Source organism: Oncorhynchus mykiss, chromosome 3 (genome assembly GCF_057628025.1).
Source record: "Oncorhynchus mykiss isolate SJ-2025 chromosome 3, ASM5762802v1, whole genome shotgun sequence".
Classification (NCBI taxonomy): Eukaryota; Metazoa; Chordata; class Actinopteri; order Salmoniformes; family Salmonidae; genus Oncorhynchus; species Oncorhynchus mykiss.
Window position 1 is genome coordinate 35,476,150 of NC_143024.1, and position 22,041 is coordinate 35,498,190.

At 42.6% G+C, this 22,041-nt stretch overlaps 1 protein-coding gene across 46 annotated transcripts in view; it reads left to right on the forward strand.

The window, feature by feature from the left end:
* Positions 1-22,041, forward strand: part of LOC110503950 (myocyte-specific enhancer factor 2D homolog) — a 79,973-nt gene that overhangs the window by 23,554 nt on the left and 34,378 nt on the right. For 32 of the 46 annotated variants that reach the window (XM_090229078.1, XM_036972747.2, XM_090229050.1 and 29 more), the window contains exons 2-3: positions 14,440-14,812; positions 16,666-16,869. In XM_090229078.1, coding sequence (XP_090085204.1) covers positions 14,759-14,812; positions 16,666-16,869 — 258 coding nt within the window. In that variant the 5' untranslated portion in view covers positions 14,440-14,758. The remainder of the gene's footprint in view (positions 1-14,439; positions 14,813-16,665; positions 16,870-22,041) is intronic. The other 14 variants (XM_090229042.1, XM_090229048.1, XM_090229052.1 and 11 more) reach the window with 1 other exon arrangement.

Consider the following 22,041-nt stretch of genomic DNA (forward strand, 5'->3'; position numbering starts at 1 on the left):
TTGAGTGTTTTTAAATGTTAGCATTGTGCTAAATGCTATTAAATATGGCCTTACATTATCGATTTATTTTTCTGTTCTGTCGTGACTCGCATAACTGTGAGACGAATAACTCTTTCAAGCTACTGATCTGTGAAGTGTGGTTAGTTAACTCCAATTTTCCATGTTTCCATTGCAATTTGCTGCTCACTGCAAGTCTGTGTTTTCAATATGTGTTTGAGACAGTAATGAAAAGGAGTTGAGTTTTTCAATACATGTCAATTCTACTTCTTTTAATTATATTCATGTAGCATGCTTAATAAAGTCACAGATCATATACTTTTGAGCAAAAGGCCTTGCTAATGATCATGCAGCCTCAATAAAATGTTGTGAGAGTCACTGCAGGTGCATAGAAGATGTGCAGGATACAATGGAACTAGGTTGAACTCTTCAAATGAGGTTAGTGAAAGAACCTTTGTTGTCTAACCAAAAATGTACACTTATTACACATTTGGTAAATACATTGCAAGCTCCTTCTATACATAGTTGTGCAAAACATGGGTAATCTCCTGAAAACAACATCACAAGTTTTGGTGTGCCATTGAGTATTTTCAGACTCATTATCATGTTTATATCATAGAAACATGGTACTGTTCTATGTACATTAGCTTTAATTCACTAATGACTGTAGTCTTAAAAATAAACATGTGATATTATATAATGATAGATGGCTGTACTTAAGTGCCAGTCAACTATCTTGATCTTGTCTGTCTACCTCTTTTGTGAGGCCTTATTGACAGAACATGTTCGACTGGTGACAACCAACATTTGCACACACAGACCTGTGCACACACACCCTCTCCCCTAATGTCACATTGATGTCATCAGTGTTTTGTCTAGAGGGTGTTTTTCTCTCAGACCTTCAGCGCTGGTTGGCCCTCATCTGATGCGAGGTGAAAAAGGGATGTTTTTGGGGAGGGGCATCCAGTAGGTTTCACCAACCGAAAGGCTGAGAATAAATAGAAAGATGATGGGTTGAGTATTCCCATTAGAGACATACTGGGGTAAGAACCTGTGGAAAGCAGCAAGGGATACTATAACCTAGGCACCTGTTTATTATTTTGTTCTGGCATGGCCCTAGGAGCGTTCCAGGTGAATGGGAGCAGTTGCCAACTCCCAGGGCTGAGTGAGTGGGTGTGGTCCTGTTTGTATGTGAGTCTGTGATGTCACCTGACAGGTCAAACCACATTGCCACAGGAATGGCGTGGTGATGGAGACGAGCCTCTGTCAACAACAAACCTGACTACACCAGTCTTGTGGACCTCTTTGTGTGTGTTTGTGCACAGTTAAGTCAGAGTGCCTTCTGCGACAGACTTGTTTGTGATTCGTTGTGCACTACCGGTCAAAGGTTTTAGAACACCTACTAATTCAAGGGTTTTTCTTTATTTTTTACTATTTTATACATTGTAGAATAATAGTGAAGACATAAAAACTATGAAATAATGCATATGGAATCATGTACTAACCAAAAAAAGTGTAAAACAAATCATTTGATTCTCCAAATATCTACCTTTTGACTTGATAACAGCTTTGCACACTCTTGGCATTCTCTCAAATCAAATCAGATTTTATTGGTCAAATACACATGGTTAGCAGATGTTAATGCAAATGTAATGAAATGCTTTTGCTTCTAAACTCAGCAAAAAAAGAAACTGTCAACTGTCCTCTCACTGTCAACTGCTTTTATTTTCAGCAAACTTAACATGTGTAAATATTTGTATGAACATAACAAGATTCAACAACTGAGACATAAACTGAACAAAAACTGTCAAGAGGGTCATGTCAGGAGGAGCCTGCAGGAAGGGTACCACATGAGGGAGGAGGATGTCTTCCCTGTAACGCACAGCATTGAGATTGCCTGCAATGACAACAAGCTCAGGCCGATGATGCTGTGACACACCGCCCCAGACCATGACGGACCCTCCACCTCCAAATCGATCCTGCTCCAGAGTACAGGCCTCGGTGTAATGCTCATTCCTTCGACGATAAATGCGAATCCGGCCATCTCCCCTGGTGAGACAAAACGGCGACTTGTCAGTGAAGAGCACTTTTTGCCAGTCCTGTCTGGTCCAGCGACAGTGGGTTTGTGCCCATAGGTGACGTTGTTGCCGGTGATGTCAGGTGAGGACCTGCCTTACAACAGGCCTACAAGCCCTTCGTCCAGCGCCTCAGCATATTGCGGACAGTATGAGCACTGATGGAGGGATTGTGAGTTCCTGGTGTAACTCGGGCAGTTGTTGTTGTTACCATCCTGTACCTGTCCCGCCGATGTGATGTTCGGATGTACCGATCCTGTGCAGGTGTTACACGTGGTCTGCCACTGCGAGGACGATCAGCTGTCCATCCTGTCTCCCTGTAGCTCTGTCTTAGGCGTCTTACAGTACGGACATTGCAATTTATTGCACTGGCCACATCTGCAGTCCTCATGCCTCCTTGCAGCATGCCTAAGGCACGTTCACGCAGATGAGCAGGGACCCTGGGTATCTTTCTTTTGATGTTTTTCAGAGTCAGTAGAAAGACCCGTTTTTAGTGTCTCAAGTTTTCATAACTGTGACCTTAATTGCCTACCATCTGTAAGATGTTAGTGTCTTAACGACTGTTCCACAGGTGCATGTTCATTAATTGTTTATGGTTCATTGAACAAGCATGCGAAACAGTGTTTAAACCCTTTACAATGAAGATCTGAAGTTATTTTGATTTTTACGAATTATCTTTGAAGGATGGTCCTGAAAAGGGACGTTTCTTTTTTTGCTGAGTTTAGTTCCGACAGTGCAGTAATATCTAACAAGTAATCTAACAATTCCCCAACAACTACCTAATATACACAAATCTAAATGGGTGAATGAGAATATGTACATATAAGTATACGGATGAGCGAATGCCGAGCGGCATAGGCAAGGTGCAATAGATGGTATAAAATACAGTATATACATGTGATATGAGTAATGTAAGATATGTAAACATTATTTACAGTGGCATTGTTTAAAGTGACTAGTGATCCATTTATTAGTGTCCAGTGATTGGGTCTCAATGTAGGCTGCAGCCTCTATGAGTTAGTGATTGCTGTTTAGCAGTCTGATGGCCTTGAGATTGAAAAACAGCTTCTATCTCTCAGTCCCAGCTTTGATGCACCTGTACTGACCTCACCTTCTGGATGATAGCGGTGTGAACAGGCAGTGGCTCGGGTGGTTGTTGTCCTTGATGATCTTTTTGGCCATCCTGGGACATCGGGTGCTGTACGTGTCATGCAGGGCAGGTAGTTTGCCCCCAGTGATGCATTGTGCAGACCGCACCACCCTCTGGAGAGCTTTGTGGTTGAGGGCGGTGCAGTTGCCATACCAGGCTGTGATACAGCCCGACAGGATGCTCTCGATTGTACGCCTGTAACAGTTTGTCAGGGTTTTGGATGACAAGCCAAATTTCTTCAGCCTTCTGAGGTTGAAGAGGCGCTGTTGCGCCTTCTTCACCACACTCTGTGTGGGTGGACCATTTCAGTTTGTCTGTGATATGTACGCCCAGGAACTTAAAACTTTCCACCTTCTCCGCTGCTGTCCTGTCGATGTGGATGGGGGATGCTCCCTCTGCTGACTTCCCTCCTGAAGTCCACGATCATCGCCTTTGTTTTGTTGATGTTAAATGAGAGGTTGTTTTCCTGACACCACACTCCGAGTGCCCTCACCTCAGCCAGCTTCATGAGGTAGTCACATGGAATGCATTTCAATTAACAGGTGTGCCTTCTTAAAAATGTATTTGTGGAATTTCTTTCCTTCTTAATACGTTTGAGCCAATCAGTTGTGTTGTGACAAGATAGGGGTGGTATACAGAAGATAGTCATATTTGGTAAAAGACCAAGTCCATATTATGGCAAGAACAGCTCAAATAAGCAAAGAGAAACGACAGTCCATCATTACTTTAAGACATGAAGCTCAGTCAATGCGGAACATTTCAAGAACTTTGAAAGTTTCTTCAAGTGCAGTTGCAAAAACCATCAAGCGCTATGATAAAACTGTCTCTCATGAGGACCGCCACAGGAAAAGAAGACCCAGAGTTACCTCTGCTGCAGAGGATGAGTTCATTAGTTACCAGTCTCAGAAATTGCAGCCCAAATAAATGCTTCACAGAGTTCAAGTAACAGAAACATCTCAACATCAACTGTTCAGAGGAGACTGTGCGAATCAGGCCTTCATGGTCGAATTGCTTCAAAGAAACCACTTCTAAAGGATACCAATAATAAGAAGGGACTTGCTTGGGCCAAGAAACATGAGCAATGGACATTAGACCGGTGGAAGTTTGTCCTTTGGTATGGAGTCCAAATTCAAGATTTTTGGTTCCAACCAAAAAGGAGGAGGAGGTGTTATGGTGTGGGGGTGCTTTGCTGGTGACATTGTCTGTGATTTATTTAGAATACAAGGCACGCTTAACCAGCATGGCTACCACAGCATTCTGAAGTGATATGCCATCCCATCTGGTTTGGGCTTAGTCCCACTCTTTGTTTTTCAACAGGACAATGACCCAACACACCTCCAGGCAGTGTAAGGGCTATTTGAACAAGAAGGAGAGTGATAGAGTGCTGCATCAGATGACCTGGCCTCCACAAGATGGTTTGGGATGAGTCGGACCGCAGAGTGAAGGAAAAGCAGCCAACAAGTGCTCAGAATATGTGGGAACTACATATTGGGAACTAAAGACTGTTGGAAAAGCATTCCAGGTGAAGCTGGTTGAGAGAATATCAAGAGTGTGCAAAGCTGTTATCAAATCAAAGGGTGACTACTTTGAAGAATCAAAAATATAAAATATATTTAGATTTGTTTTACACTTTTTTTGGTTACTACATGATTCCATATGTGTTATTTCATAGTTTGTTGTCTTCACTATTATTCTACAATGTAGAAAATAGTAAAAAATAAATAAAAACCCTTGATTGAGTAGGTGTTCGAAAACTTTTGACCGGCAGTGTGTGTGTGTGGTGGCGGTAGTTCCATGGCAGTTGGGTGCTTTGAGGTTGTGTCTTTGTGTGTGTGTGTGTGTGTGTGTGTGTGTGTGTGTGTGTGTGTGTGTGTGTGTGTGTGTGTGTGTGTGTGTGTTTGTTGTTGGGGTAGACTGCAGTATTGACAAGACTGGCAGCGGGGGTGTGATTCACGAGCCGAGTAGCGCAGATCTATTTACCGCCCATCCCAAACCTGTCCAACCTCCTCCAATTTCCCACCCCTTTCTAGAAGTGCTGCTCTTGCACTGCAGCTACCCCCTCACAAAAAACCCACCCTACGATTGGTGAAGAGGAGGAGGGGGGTGGGATCATATTCCCCTGCCAGTGTTGGCAGCATGCACACAGGCTCAAGCCCAGTCACAACCAAACAGCAGACCCAGGTCCAGCCCCCATCCTTCCTTCCTTTCCTCAAAAGAATCCAAGCCCACCACCATACATTTCTCCACCATATCACTCACACAGATTCACCTTCACACTGAACACTTTGGTTAATAAGGCACAATGCACACCCGTCTAACCAAACAAGCGGTCAGTCAACAGGCAGAGTGGAGCGGGCCAGCCGAACGGAATGGCTGTGCAGGAACATGAGGCAACAGGCTGTAAATATCCCACAGCTGGTGCTGGGACTACAGCCCAAGGTTGGGGTGAAAGCACAGAGTCCCACTGGGCAGGATGAGAGAGAGATCAGTAGCTAGTTACTGCCTGTGTTTGCGGATACGTCTTCCCCAATGAAAGGCTAACTAATCAGACTCCTGCTCCTCTGTTCAGGTGGCCTCCATGCCTCAGGTGTGGATTGCAATGATTATACGCAATACCATGGTGGCACTCTGGTTTGATTGAATTAGATTCGATTTTGAGTAGCAATTTCATTTGTATGGAGCAGCCAGACTGTCATCGTTCATACAGGGAGAAGGGATTTCACCTTTACCCTAGCTAGGGTGACCATGGTGATACTGAATATAAGTATTGATTTGCCTGGACCACAAACTGAGAGCGAGATCTGTCTTGTTGATAGCCTCCCCAGAGACCGCAGCCCCATGCAACCAGAGAGGGAGATTCTGGCTGCTTCCAATGAAACCTGAGTCCTCAGCAGAGCTGTAGGTGACTCCTCTGATATTGGTGATGTCTGCCAACAAGGCAGTGTAAGCATATACACAGCGAAGCTTGTAACTGCTCTCAAACAGATCTGGATACATAAAACATAACCATTAATTAGCTGCCAATGAGAGGTAATTTAATTGTAAAGGTTAGTTTTCTCCTGTTTTGGGTGTAAGTAACAGTTTCCTAACTATAGAGTAGCTGTGTTTGTTATGAGCAGACTGTGGTCAGTCCTGGTAGGACACACACACACACACACACACACACACCACGCACATATACACAATTGACAGCTTGACACGTATAGCCGACTACACTGACAGGCTGACAGTCATACATACACGTATATACAGTATGCATTGACAGAAGGACATACATGTGCACAAAACCTCTCCAACACATCTCTCTGCACATATGCTCTGCTGCTGTGGCATGCAATTGTCGTTTGTGCTATATGTCATGACTCAATCGTGACCCCTGTGCCTCTGCACTGTAGGCTATGACACATGATGCAGGATGGATAAGGTGGTGGCAACTCTATGCGACACTGTGGCTCCTACTGTGTTGCACCACCTTGTAGCCAATGACAGCAACAGATGTTCTGAACTTACACACAAATGATGCACCATTGTGTATCTGTTCTTTTATGGATTATTCTGCCGTGAGTGCCTTGCGGTTCAAAGATCTTCCCCGTGTAGTGTAGCTGTTGATAGTATACTGCACACTAAAATATCTTCAACAATACAGATACAAATTTCATATATTTTAGGGGGTTCCTCGGGGCTCAATGCAAGGACCACTGCAGAATAGCTTTTATCAGTGTTAATCTGTTCCTTGTCTAAAGTGTCTCACACTCCCTAGTTCAGTCAGTCAGTAGACACTCTCCAGGCCCTCTGCCTTCAATGTGAGAGGAGAGATTCTACCTGACATCAGACATGGGAGGCTGACTCCCGCAGCATGAAGGGTAAAAGGTTGAGGTTTGAGCACCCGGGCAGATAAAGCAGCCTTTTCATGTGTGACCGGCCCGCAGCCCAAAACAAATCCCACGGACCGCTGCCTTTGAACTGTAGACCAATGTTCCTATGGCAGGAGTAGTGCTCTGCTCACTCACTAGTTCTCTACTATTTGAGTGTATAACATAAAACTCAAGTGTTTTCTGTTTTAGTTTGAGTATTTTCAGTATAAACCTGTTACTTCTACAGTCTTTGGCAAATATAACAACCCCCTCCAGAGTTTCTCTTGTTTGCTAGTATATAATGGGCATTCACATCTAAAAGGACCCATGAGCACACACATGTGAAGTTCATAGGAGCATGTCAAATTGGGTGTCAAATTAAATGTTTTAGAAATTAAGGCATATATACATTTTGAAACCATTTTCCATCTAACAAATATGGAATAAGGAAAGGCTTTCATTTCTGGTCAAACATATGGAAAAAAGGATCTTGGACAACATTGACCAGAAAAATTATTGAAAGGTATTAGATTTACATTAAAACACAATAATGTTGAAGTAAAGACCCCTGACAACTAATATCAACACTTCAGAAAGTATTCACACCCCTGGACTTTTTACACCATTTTGTTACGGCCTGAATTTTAGATTTATTAAATTGAGATTGTGTGTCACTGGCCTACACACAATACCCCATAATGGCAAAGTGGAATTGTCTTTAGAAATGTTTAACCCCTTTGTTATGGCACGCCTAAATAAATTCAGAAGTAAAAATTTGCTTAAATTGCATGGACTCACTCTTTGTGCAAAAATAGTGTTTTAAGATTATTCAAAATATATATTTTTAACATGATTACCCCACCACATACAATTATCTGTAAGGTCCCTCAGTCGAGCAGTGAATTTCAGACACAGATTCAACCACAAAGACCAGGGAGGTTTTCCAATGCCCCGTAAAGAAGGGCACCCATTGGTAGATGAAAAAAAGAAAAGCCAACCATTGAATATCCCTTTGAGCATGGTGAAGTTATTAATTACACTTTGGATAGTGTATCAATACACCCAATCACTACAAAGATTCAGGCGTCCTTCCTAACTCGGTTGCCGGAGAGGAAGGAAACCACTCAGGGATTTCACCATGAGGCAAATGGTGACTTTAAAACCGAGTTTTAATGGCTGTAGTAGGAGAAAACTGAGGATGGATCAACAACATTGTAGTTACTCCACAATACTAACCTAAATTACAGAGTGAAAAAAGGGAAGACAGTGCCATATTGCAAAGAAATTAACTTTATGTCCCGCATACAAAGCATTATGTTTGGGGCAAATCCAACACAAAAATCACTGAGTACCACTCTTCATACTTTCAAGCATAGTGGTGGGTGCATCATGTTATGGGTATACTTGTCATTGGCAAGGCTATAGAGTCTTTTATGATAAAAATAAACATATAGAGCTAAGCACAGGCAAAATCCTAGAGTAAAACCTGGTTCAGTCTTATGGCTTGGGGGTAGAAGCGGTTAAGGAACCTTTTTGTCCTAGACTTGAAGCTCCGGTACGGCTTGCCGTACTCTAGATGGTGCAGCTGTATAACTTTTTTGAGGATCTGGGGACCCATGCCAAATCTTTTCAGTCTCCCGAGGAGGAAAATATGGTGTCATGCCCTCTTCACAACTGTCTTGTTATGTTTGGACTATAATAGTTTGTTGGTGATGTGGACACCAAGGAACTTGAAACATATCGACCCGCTCCACTTCAGCCCTGTCGATGTGAATGGGGGCCTGTAGTCCTATAGTCCACGATCAGCTCCTTTGTTTTGCTCACATTGAGGGAGCGGTTGTTGTCCTGGCACCACACTGCCAGGTCTCTGACCTCCTCCCTATAGGCTGTCTCATCGTTGTCGGTGATCAGGCCTACCACCGTAAGCAAACTTAATGATGGTGTTGGGGTTGTGCTTGGCCACACAGTCGTGGGTGAACAGGGAGTAAAGGAGGGGACTAAGCACACACCCCGGAGGGGCCTCAGTGTTGAGGATCAGCGTGGCAGATGCGTTGTTGCCTACCCTTACCAGCTGGGGGCCAGCCCGTCAGGAAGTCCAGGATCCAGTTGCAGAGGGAGGTGTTTTAGTCCCAGGGTCCTGAGCTTAGTGATGTCCAGATGGGAAAGGGCAGTGTGGTGTACAATTGAGATTGTGTCACCGGTGGATCTGCTGGGGTGGTATGCGAAATGGAGTTGGTCTGGGGTTTCCGGCATGATGGTGTTGACCAGCCTTTCAAAGTACTTAATGGCTACCGATGTGAGTGCAACAGGGCGGAAATCTTTTAGGCAGGTTACCTTCGCTTTCTTAGGCAGGTTACCTTCGCTTTCATCAAAAAACTTTTTACGCAATGTGGCTGACGCAACAGATCAGAACATTTAGCTTAAAATGTTGATCAACTACTAGGCTATTTCACATTATAAGCGCAGCACTGCGCACATGGTAGTAGGCTATGTTCCATTAGTGGAAAACACCATTATCAAAAGTGATTCCAAATGCAATTATGCATGTAATGCTTTCAATATAAAGGTGAGTTTTATGGTGAAAATGATCTTCCCCACACTTGAAACTCACGTGCTGCTTATGTGTGCCAGTTAGGCTCTACACCCCTTGTGATACAAACCTTATTAAAATATATAGGTCTATGTGCTAGGCTACATGAGGTGTGCGACTATGATTCAAAAATGTCTCAAAAAAAGGTCTTGTTTCTTATGCTTGGCATCATTCACAAGTGTTAATATATAATTCACAAGTGATAGGCTAATATTGTCACCCATCAGACTATTCTTGATTTAATCTTGTCTTTACATATACTAAATAATATATGTGTGAAATTTGTTTTGATTTAGAATGGACTATTATCCTGCACCTGTATCAAAACAGGGGCAGTGGGAAAATGTACATCTATGCACTTAAATAGCGAATGGAGGATGCTTTTCCCCGTGGTTTATTTTCATGCCAGGCTATAATCCTGTTGTAAAAATAAGCAATATACTTAATATTAAGAAAGTTGAGAAATTAATATAGTAAACCTAGCCTATAGAAAGCTGATCCTCCTCTTTTTAGTAGAGGCCATCATTGATGACAGTGTGGTTAGAGGAACAATAGAGTGCTGAGTACCAGGCAGTTAGCAAGTTTGGTAGGGCTACTAATGACCATTAGCACAATCAGAGCTTGGAGAAGCCTAATTACCGTGACTAAATGGTCACATGGAATTTGATTGCCTTCATGACTCGTGACCACCAGTGTGGCGGTAACACGGTTTTACTGCAACAGCCCAACTTGTGCCTTGAAATTCCGTTACAAAAGCCCTTGAATCTCGAAGATATGTTCTTATTTATCTCCCTCATGAGGAGGGAGGATAATGAATGTTCACAAAAGTAATAAGTAAAGGAAGACCAACCAAATAGTTGTGTTTTTACTAATATCAAGTTTGTTAATTAATTATTAAGTTATTCAAACTCGTAATTTTGTTACCAAATCATTAATCGAACTACTGATAAATCTGTAAGGGAATTGCTGCAATTGAATTGCCTACAATGGGAAATCATAGTAGTCACAAACCACAGTTGGGTCACCTGCTACTGTCCTCCCTTCCACTGGCATACTGTTATGTTCAGATCATAACTGTTTTTCTCTTTCTGTCATCTGGTGGTCAAAGCAACACTGTAAAAACAGTCTGGACATCCTCTACCACCACCTCCTCACTCACTCACTCACTCACTCACTCACTCACTCACTCACTCACTCACTCACTCACTCACTCACTCACTCAATTTCAATTTAAGGAGCTTTATTGGCATGGGTAACATATGCTTACATTGCCAAAGCAAGTGAAATAGATAATAAACAAAAGTGAAATAAACAATAAAGAATTAACAGTAAACATTACGTTCCAAAATAATAAAGGCATTTCAAATATCATATTATGTACAGTGTTGTAATAATGTACAAGTAGTTAAAGTACAAAAGGGAAAATAAATAAATATAGGTTGTATTTACAATGGTGTTTGTTCTACACTGGTTTCCCTTTTCATGTGGCAACAAGTCACAAATCTTGCTACTGTGATTGCACACTGTGGTATTTCACTTAATAGATATGGGAGTTTATCCAAATTGTATGTGTTTTCGAGTTCTTTGTGGGTCTGTGTAATCTGAGGGAAATATGTGTCTCTAATATGGTCATACATTTGGCAGGAGGTGAGGAAGTGCAGCTCAGTTTCCACCTAATTTTGTGGGCAGTGTGCACAAAGCCTGTCTTCTCTTGAGAGACAGGTCTGCCTTCAGCAGCCTTTCTCAATAGCAAGGCTATGCTCACTGAGTGTGTACATTAGTCAAAAATGTCCTTAATTTTGTGTCAGTCACTGTGGTCAGGTATTCTGCCACGGTGTACTCTCTGTTTAGTGCCAAATAGCATTCTAGTTTGCTCTGTTTATTTGTTAATTCTTTCCAATGTGTCAAGTAATTATCTTCTTGTTTTCTCATGATTTGGTTGGGCCTAATTGTGTTGCTGGACCAGCTTGCTTAGGGGACTCTTCTCCAGGTTCATCTCTCTGTAGGTGATTGCTTTGTTATGGAATGTTTGGGAATCGCTTCCTTTTAGGTGGTTGTAGAATTTAACGTCTCTTTTCAGGTTTTCGATAATTAGCGGGTATCGACCTAATTCTGCTCTGCATGCATTATTTGTTATTTTACGTTGTACACTGAGGACATTTTTGCAGAATTCTGCATGCAGTCTCAATTTGGTGTTTGTCCCATTTTGTGAATTCTTGGTTGGTGAGTGAATCCCAGACCTCACAAACATAAAGGAGAATGGGTTCTAGAACTGATTCAAGTATTTTTTTTGCCAGATCCTAATTGGTATGTTGAATTTTATGTTCCTTTTGATGGCATAGAAGGCTCTTCTTGCCCCTCTCTGTCCTCTCTCTCTCGTTAATGTCACCTCTCCCGGTTCTTACTGACACCAACCCTCTTTCCATTTACTGTAACAAGCATCCTCACCCACTGGGCACTGACCAACATCACACTTCCATGGATGTTGAAATTTGGTCAGTCTTGTTTGGGGGCGGAGCTCATTACAATCATACCCAGTGTGTAGAATAATACCCAAAAGAAGGATGTTGCATATTTCTACTTTTTTGTGTGTACCTATTCAGGATACATCACCATGAAGAGAATTATATTCATAGCCATAATTATGCATTTCTATATAGTACAGATCAGGGACTCATGATGTAATTCCGTTACCATAACTCTGTTACCAGATGTAAATTCACTTCACCTACTGTAGTTCAATAACCAAAATATTATTTTTCAAACTAAAGGTGTTGAATGTTCTTTCTGCAGATATATTTTAATCTTAATTTGAGCAGATATTGACTTTTTTCTAAAATGTGGTCGCTTAACAAACTGAGGGAGATTTTACAGTAATTATATTACCAAACTTTGCATCTTCACAGTTCTTCTAGTAAATGCGTTTTTGTGAAATGTTCCGTGTAAATTGTTCAAAGTAGTCCTTGTGCATTGAGTTATATGCTTTGGTAAACTTTGAAATCAATTGTTTTTGTTGAAAATGTATGCCAAAGTGAAAAAAGCGTAATTCCATTGCCACGGAAATGCCCTAATACAACACCCTCCATATTTTCCATGTAAAACGGGAGCTGGAGATACCTCTATTTATTTTGTTAGGGCTTTATTTTTAAGAGAACAATTATGACATGCATAACACCCTTTCCTCAGACTTCTCCTATTGTCCTGCCTCCAAGCCAAATACGTAGTGCATAATTCATGGAGAACGCATTGCCATAGTGAAGGCAATTGATTCAACTAAAAGAAAATGTGTGGTACCTGCACACACCGACACACAGAACCCGTTCTGTCACGTCATTGTTTTGTTTTTTATGGTAATGGTAGCAGAGCAGGCATTAATCAGGGGGTGGTTTTACTATTCTCTCAGGTAAACAATGTGGGTGATGTAGTGTTGAAACTGCACTCAAGGCTTTCCAGATGCACTCACTCTAATGCAATGTCTCGGCTCCCACTGTCATGCGGGTGTGTGTGAACAGTACACAGTCTGGATGTATATATAGAGAGCTATTTTTAAGGCTGAACCACAAATAGTAGTAGTAGTGGGGCTTAATTAAAATGGTCCATGCCTCTGTTGCCATTCCTGGGTTGCTGTCTGCTCGTTCGTTCATTCATTCATGAATTCATATGCACACATGTACTCTGCACTCTCTCATTTGCCCTCTCTCTTTTTGTTGTTAGAAATTGCTATACATTGCAAAAAATGTTTAGTTAAAGGGGCAATCTGCAGTTGCTGCACCCACTTGAACTTGAACTAATTAAAACAATGATATTTACCTAATGATTCTTAAAAGAATATAACTTTAGGAATGCCTCATGAGCTTAGTTAGTCACACCCCATCAGAACCCAAAATAAAAGCTTGTTTTTACTCCAATGTTTGTAAACATTATACATATAAACAAACACTATATAGCCTCAAAACATAGTTAAAACGATCATTTAGATTCTTATAGATGGTCGGTCCATAGCTCTTTCTCAGAATTTGAGAGTGGTTACATTTATCCAGTCCCTTCCCTCAGCCTTTTACCAAAACAGCTTTATTAATTCAACTGCGGATTTAACCTTGACGTTTCTGTCTTCAATTAAATATTTATTTTTAAATACACTTATTTTCATTATATTAAAGGAACACTGTGTTATCTAACATGGAACGGTGCCAAATTACCACAGTTTAGATAACAAAACCTAGTGGTAATGATAACATTACTGGTTCAGTGACAGAATCCAAGAGCCTACTTCAAAACGCAACAGAAGCTCTGAGCACTAGCGTCCCGCCCACACATGGCGAGCATTCTCACTGGGCCATGGGGCCGGGCTCTGCCTTCGATTGGGAATCACATGCAGCGTATCAGGTCGGGCAGGCAGGGAGTTGCTGCGGGCAACCAACAGATCAGTTATGTGGCGGTGATGCCTCTAATAAAGCTGACACAGCACAGCCTCTCTCCCTGTGGCCCCCCTGAGGGGCACACTTGCCCCCATGGAAACAATAACCCCAAGAGAAAGGTTCTCCATCCTTCAGTTCCCCCCGCTGCTGCTGCGGCTGCTCTTTCGAAGCGTGCTTCTAATTTGTCCGAAAGGATCCCTGACTTAAATGCATCGCTTTGGTTTCTCTGTCGAGTACTGTGGAGGTTAAAAGGCTAAGACAATTGTTGATTCTGAAGGATGTTGGCAGAAATGGTACATGAACGATACCTCTACCTCTCCCGAATGTCATATTGATCCGATGCTCTGTTTTCCAGGAGTAACACACCTGCAGTAAAGAGGGGAAGAGGATCCTAATTTATAGGACCAGTGGATGACCTGCCTGCTGTACAGACCATGATCTGAAGGCCCCGCCACGTGGTCCCATTCTTCTTCCTTATTTCCTGCAGGGGTAAGAGCTCCTAGACCAGCTGCCATAGACAGGTGGAGCAGAGGGAGATAGAGAGAGTGTGTACGAGAAAGAGTGCGACAGCCAAGCGCCTAGTCGGCAACAGTGCCCACCAACCACCTCCACAGGACAGCCGTGCCCTCCGACCCCGCCACGCCCCCTGCCCCTCCCACCGCCAGACCGGAACCATGGGAAGGAAAAAGATCCAAATACAGAGGATCACAGACGAACGGAACAGACAGGTGTGTGTGTGTGTGTGTGTGTGCATAATGTTTATTTGTATCTTAGAACTCTATCATGCCTATGACTACACCAGTATTTTTCCAAGACGATGACAGGCTAAATGATCCTTCTAAAAATGATTTACTGGTTAATGGGCTTTGGTTCATTTGAGCTTATTGAGTAATGGATGTGATGCGTCTGCCATCCCCAAAATGTCCCTGGCTGAGTAGAACCTGAGTGTTTTTGACACTAGGTGGATCGAGGTCCTGAAGTCATCTTAAGCTTTTTGTATTTCTTTATAGGTGCCCATTTTCATAGAGCAGCACACAGAGACTCGAAATGCTTCAGGCATTCAAACATTATGTTGATTCATAAAAAGTTGATAGAAATATTGGTGAACCATCATCCTACTAGATGTTGATCACAAAATACTGTCATTAGCACTAATGGATTGGCCCCGTCCCCAAGGCTATAGACTCTGACGCAAATTCAACAGCATGTGAAATACATGTTGTGAAAAGAGAGCGTGAGAACCACATACTTTTACATAGAAAGGGATTATTAACTGAACGCCGAATGCTACAGAGACCATGAACACTCATGAAACATTGCAGGTGCAGAAAGTAGAGCAGCTGGGGAGGTTGTGGTTGTCACTGTGGCTTCCTCCTCTCCTCGCCACACAACCGCACTCATCAGGACACGGCCATGAAACAACTCATCCCTCTCATGGCGGATGTCTTGTTCTGTCGTTCGTTGCCATTGGTTACTTGCAATTCTATTCTTAATGTCAGTTATGTTCAGCTTGTTTATCTTGGCATTCATGTCGAAGGAAGGATCAAGACTAATTATTGTCGAAGACTCTGTGTACCTCACGCCTCCGACAAATCAGAGCATTTCTATTTGTGATAAACCGTCTTATAATTGGTTATGAGAGTCATTGTAATAGTATTGTTTATCAGCTCTGTGAGCCTGGCTTGCCATTGTCCTCGCTGAACTTTCTTCCCCTTGTTTTTCTATGTTCTGCTCTGTGTGTGTGTGTGTGTGTGTGTGTGTGTGGAGTTGATTGTGGGAGTGTGTGTGATGGGGTTTGAGGGAGGGGGTGGTAGGCGGTTGCCCATGGATACGACCCCGATATAATTTGATTTGTGGCAGCGGGAAGCAATGAGTGAGCAAGAACGACACAGAGAGGAAAACGGAGAGAAAAGGAAATGAGGGCGAGGAAATGAGAGAGACGGAGACAGTGAGAGAGGGAGACGGAGACCATAGGGGAGGACAAGGAGAGCACAAGCTGGCTCCTGCCCCATAGAGAGGCATCAGTGTAACATGGGGGTGCTCAAGCAATTATAGAGAGAGAGGGGAGATGGAGAGAGCGACAAAGAGAGAGCGAGCAATTGAAGGTCTCACATGGCAGCTGTAGAATCTGCCTGTGTGGTTCCTTTCCGTGCGTCTGCTTCCTTGCACTCCTCTCTGATCCTGTCTACAGCAAAACAAACAAACTCAAATTCCCCCATTGCATAAATGCCTCAAAACCAAGGGAGTGGTATTAAACACAACCACAACACACTGCAGGACCTCATCCCGGTTGTCACCTTTAATTAGCTGTCTGTAATGTGTTGTTTGTTCACACATTGGCTGTTCTCTAAGAGACTATTATTTACTGTTATTGATATTATTACTACAAATTCCTTCACTTTTACAGTATCGCTAATGTTATTGTTCTTCCTTTTTCCTTCTATGCCAAATATCCCCTTCCCCTTATCACCTGCCAATCCCCCCTTCTCCCTCCCAATACCCCCCCCCCCCCCACAACATCCCTTCCCTACCACCCTCTAATATACCCCCCAATATACCCACACCATCCCTCCCCTCACAGGTGACGTTCACCAAGAGGAAGTTTGGTCTGATGAAGAAGGCGTACGAGCTGAGTGTGCTGTGCGACTGTGAGATTGCCCTCATCATCTTCAACCACTCCAACAAGCTGTTCCAGTACGCCAGCACCGACATGGACAAGGTCCTGCTCAAATACACCGAGTACAACGAGCCCCACGAGAGCCGTACCAACGTCGACATCATGGAGGTAATGGAGGAGGGAGAGAGGAGGAGGAGGAGGAGTTACTGTGTAGTCCCTGCAGGAGAGAGTGAACAGGGTGGTTGTGTGTTCTGAGGGGGAGGGGAGAGGTGTTACAATATGGTATTTTAGTACAGTGCCATGGTGGAGAGGCAGTAATGAAATGGCTCGCTGTGTTTCATTTTGTTTTTACATTCGTGGTTGTAATATAGTTGTAATTTGGTCGTAATATGGTCATAATATGCTTGTTTAGAAGGTCGTTTACATTTGATAACACTTTATTTTAGGGTTTGCCTATAACCTGTTGATTTGTTTTATTTTGTATTAAATGTTTTTAACAAATTAAGTAGGCAATATTTCTGTTCATGATTTATATTTGAAAGCAGGCCCACGTGACCTGGTGTTATGTTTTCTTGATATCAAGAGCTGTTTTATTTTTGACTACCACCACTCTGGTCTGGATGAGCGCAATCAATCCAAAGCCATCAGCTCCATCAGGTCTTTATTTATGTAGCAAGAGAAAGGGATGTTTATTTCTTTCTCTTTTCTTTTTTAGAGTATTCAAGATCGCTTTTATTTTTTGTGTGTGATTTTCTCTGAATCTTTGGTTGAATCCAGAGTTGTTTGGATGTGTTTGTCATAGCCAGAGTAGACACATATAAACACAAGCTACAAGCCTTAATTCCTCTTAAAGCAAATGTCTAGTGAGAGGGCAGGTACAGTAACTTCCATGAGATTACCTCAGAGAGACCAAGAAGGAAACAGATCGAGAGAGACTGAGAGGGCAGTTAGCCTAGCATGGCCGCCCCTAGCTAACATAGGCTGGCTCTAGAAGGCCTTAAATGTACATCAGTGTGCTGTGGCCAGATTACAGGCTTGTGTGGGGCCTGTTCCAGTATCCATCCAGGCCTGGCCGGCTGCCTGGTCCCTGGGATCATGGCGGGAGGGCAGAGGTAGGGACAGCTGGACCTGCTGTCACCACCCCCTAGCCTTGGCCGGGGCTCCAAGGCCACTCCAACAAAAAGCCTCCGGTCCCCATGAAACCATGCTATCACAAAATGGAGGGTTGTACAAAGGAGGAGGAGCATAGAGAGAGTTTCTAGATAGGGAATGTGAATGAGGTTACATTGAGCGAATGAGCCCTCAAGTGGTATCTTTTTTCCACCAACATGGATGTGCGGTATCATTTATCTGCCTTGACCCTTTTATACACGCAGGTTTTTTCATGGATTCATAAAAATGGGCAGATACATTTTAACTGGCTATTTAAATATTAACTTGCCACTTATAATTCATATACAGTGAAGCCTTTTCGCTCTATAAAGACCATGTCACTGGATCATGAAATTCTTGGTACAGCCGTTGCAGCTGTCCATTACCACGTGGAATAACTGAGATCGCATTGAGTGTCTCTCTCGCTGTTTCTCTCTCCTCTGTCTCCTATGTCTTTCTGTCTGTGGATGGCAGAGGTGAGGGCTTTCAGTGGGAGAGCTACATGGAGCTCCAGTTGCAGATGGCTCTTAAGTGTGTGTGCTGTGGCAGGGATTTGGGCCGCTCCGGGCCACATTAGCTTAAGCTCCACTGGCTGTGTGTGTGTGTGTCTGTGTCTGCCTGTATTTGTGTGTAAGCCTTCATGTTTGTGTGCATGCGCCCGCTCTGCAGTGGCCCGTGAGAATGCCTCATACAATATTCAGGCCAGATGCCTCGGCGCGGGAGTGTGTCACTGCCTGAATCCATATGAGGGTTCCCCCATGCATCTCCATCTCCTTCAGCAAGCCTCAGGCCCAGAGGAGAACCACTGTTCTACTGCCATTCCTCAGACCGAGAGGCTCCTTCTAGCTTGTTTAGTTTGATCTGTATTGTGTAGCGAGGGAGAGGGGCAGAGTTGAGATGAATCTCTTGGCACTGGTGAGTGGGGAAAGAGGAGGAGAAAGACAGAGGAAAGAGAGGAGAGGGGTTGAGCGGATGGGCACAAAATGTGTCCATTTGCCGCTCTGCCTCCCTCCAAGCAAGTGCTTTGGTGTATGAATTATGGAGTTGGATGCAGTCACGCACACACACTTAGTCATACGTTATGCTTATTATGTACCCTACTCACACACGCGCACACACACACAGTACATTAATATGCACACACATAAATATACAGAACATTAATATACAAACACACAAATATACTGGCCCAATGCTCAAAAGCACTTGTACTAACACTGAAATGTGCAGCTACATACAGTACCAGTCAAAAGTTTGGACACCTACTCATTCAAGGGTTTTTCTTTATTTCTACATTGTAGAATCATAGTGAACACATCAACACTAAAATAACACATATGGAATCATGTAGTAACCAAAAGTGTTCAACAAATTAAAATATATTTTAGATTCTTTAAAGTAGCCACCCTTTGCCTTGATGACCTCTTGGCATTCTCTCAACCAGCTTCATGAGGTAGTCACCTGGAATGCATTTCAATTAACAGGTGTGCCTTGTTAAGTACATTTTTCGCATTTCTTAACTTGTTATGGCTGCAATCCCACTAACGGGATAAGTGTCATCAACAACCGCTGAATAGCATAGCACTACATTCAATAAATATTTATATTCATGAAATCACAAGTGCAATATAGGAAAACACAGCTTAGCCTTTAGTTATTCCACACGTCATGTCAGATTTTGAAATTATGCTTTACAGCGAAAGCAATCCAAGCGTTTGTAAGTTTATCGATCGCATGACAAAACATTAAGTACACTTAGCATCAGGTAGCTTGGTCACGAAAATCAGAAAAGCAATCAAATTAATAGTTTACCTTTGATCTTCGGATGTTTTCACTCACGAGACTCCCAGTTACACAACAAATGTTCCTTTTGTTCCATAAAGGTTATTTTTATATCCAAAATACCTCCGTTTGTTTGCCGTGTTATGTACCACAGGAAAGAGCGGTCATGACAACGCAGACGAAAATTCCAAATAGTTTCCATAATGTCCACAGAAACATGTCAAACGTTTTTTATAATCAATCCTCAGGTTGTTTTTAAAATATATAAATCGATAATATATCAACCGCAAATGTCTTTCACAGTAGGAGACGGAAAAGCAATACCTATCCAAACTCTGTTGCGTGAGCACAACTCATGTGACCACTTGACGCAATGTTATCGTTCTGGCTCATTTTTCAAAATAAAAGCCTGAAACTATGTCTGAAGACTGACACCTTGAGGAAGCGATAGGAAAAGGAATCTGGTTCGTATCCCTTTTAAACCAGTAAAGGGAGGCTATGGAACATGGAGTTTTCAAAATAGAAGCCACTTCATGTTTTGATTTTCCTCAGGGTTTCGCTTGCAATATCAGTTCTGTTATACTCACAGACAATATTTTGACAGTTTTGGAAACTTTAGTGTTTTCTATCCAATACTAATAATAATATGCATATATTAGCAACTGAGACTGAGGAGCTGGCCATTTACAATGGGCACCTTTTCATCCAAGCTACTCAATACTGCCCCTGCAGCCATAAAAAGTTAATGCATTTGAGCCAATCAGTTGTGTTGTGACAAGGTAGGGATGGTATACAGAAGATAGCCCTAATTGGTAAAATACCAAGTCCAAGCTCAAATAAGCAAAGGGAAACGACAGTCCATTACTTTTAGACATGAAGGTCAGTCAATCCGGAAAATGTAAAGAACTTTGAAAGTTTCTTCAAGTGCAGTCGCAAAAGCCATCAAGCGCTATGATGAAACTGTCTCTCATGAGGACCGCCACAGGAAAGGAAGACCCTGAGTTACCTCTGCTGCAGAGGATAAGTTCATTAGATTTACCAGTTTCAGAAATCTGCAGCCCAAATAAATGCTTCAGAGTTCAAGTAACTGTTCAGAGGAGACTGTGAATCAGGCCTTCATGGTCGAATTGCTGCATAGAAACAACTACTAAAGGACACCAATAAGAAGAAGAGAATGTTTGGGCCAAGAAACACGAGCAATAGACATTAGACCGGTGAAAATCTGTCCTTTGGTCTGATAAGTCCAAATTTGAGATTTCTGGTTCTAACCGCCGTGTCTTCGTGAGATGCAGAGTCGGTGAACGGATGATCTCTGCATGTGTGGCTCCCACCGTGAAGCATGGAGGTGTGGGGGTGCGTTGCTGGTGACACTGTCTAGGATTTATTTAGAATTCAAGACACACTTAACCATCATGGCTACCACAGCATTCTGCAGCGATACACCATCCCATCTGGTTTGCGCTTAGTGGGGCTATCATTTGTTTTTCAACAGGACAATGACCTAACACACCTCCAGGCTGTGTAAGGGCTATTTTTATTTATTTTATTTCACTTTTATTTAACCAGGTAGGCTAGTTGAGAACAAGTTCTCATTTGCAACTGCGACCTGGCCAAGATAAATAGCAATTCGACACATACAACACAGAGTTACACATGGAATAAACAAAACATGCAGTCGATAATACAGTAGAAAAAAATCGAACAAAAAAGTCTATATACGGGTGAGTGCAAATAAGGTAAGATAAGGGAGTAAATAGGCCATGGTGGTGAAGTAATTACGATATAGCAATTAAACACTGGAATGGTAGATGTGCAGAAGATGAATGTGCAAGTAGAGATACTGGATACTGGGGTGCAAAGGAGCAAGATAAATAAATAAATACAGTATGGGGATGAGGTAGATAGCCCATCTGTAAACAGCCCATCTATGTAGAGGTGCAGTGATCTGTGAGCTGCTCTGACAAGAAGGAGAGTGATTGAGTGCTGCATCAGATGACCTGGCCTCCACAATCACCCTACCCAAACCCAATTGAGATGGTTTGGGTTGATTTGGACCGCAGAGTAAAGGAAAAGCAGCCAACAATGTGGGAACTCCTTCAATACTGTTGGAAAAGCATTCCAGGTGAAGCTGGTTGAGAGAATCATAGGAGTGTGCAAGGCTGTCATCAAGGCAAAGGCTGGCTACTTTGAAGAATCAAAAATATATTTTGATTTGTTTAACATTTTGGTTACTACCTTATTCCATATGTGTTATTTCAGTTTTGATGTCTTCACTATTATTCTACAATGTAGAAAATTGTAAAAAATTAAGAAAAACACTGGAATGAGTTGTGTCCAAACATTTGACTGGTACTGTATGTACACACACAATTTTCTTCACACAGTTGGGCATTCCTTCACTCTAGT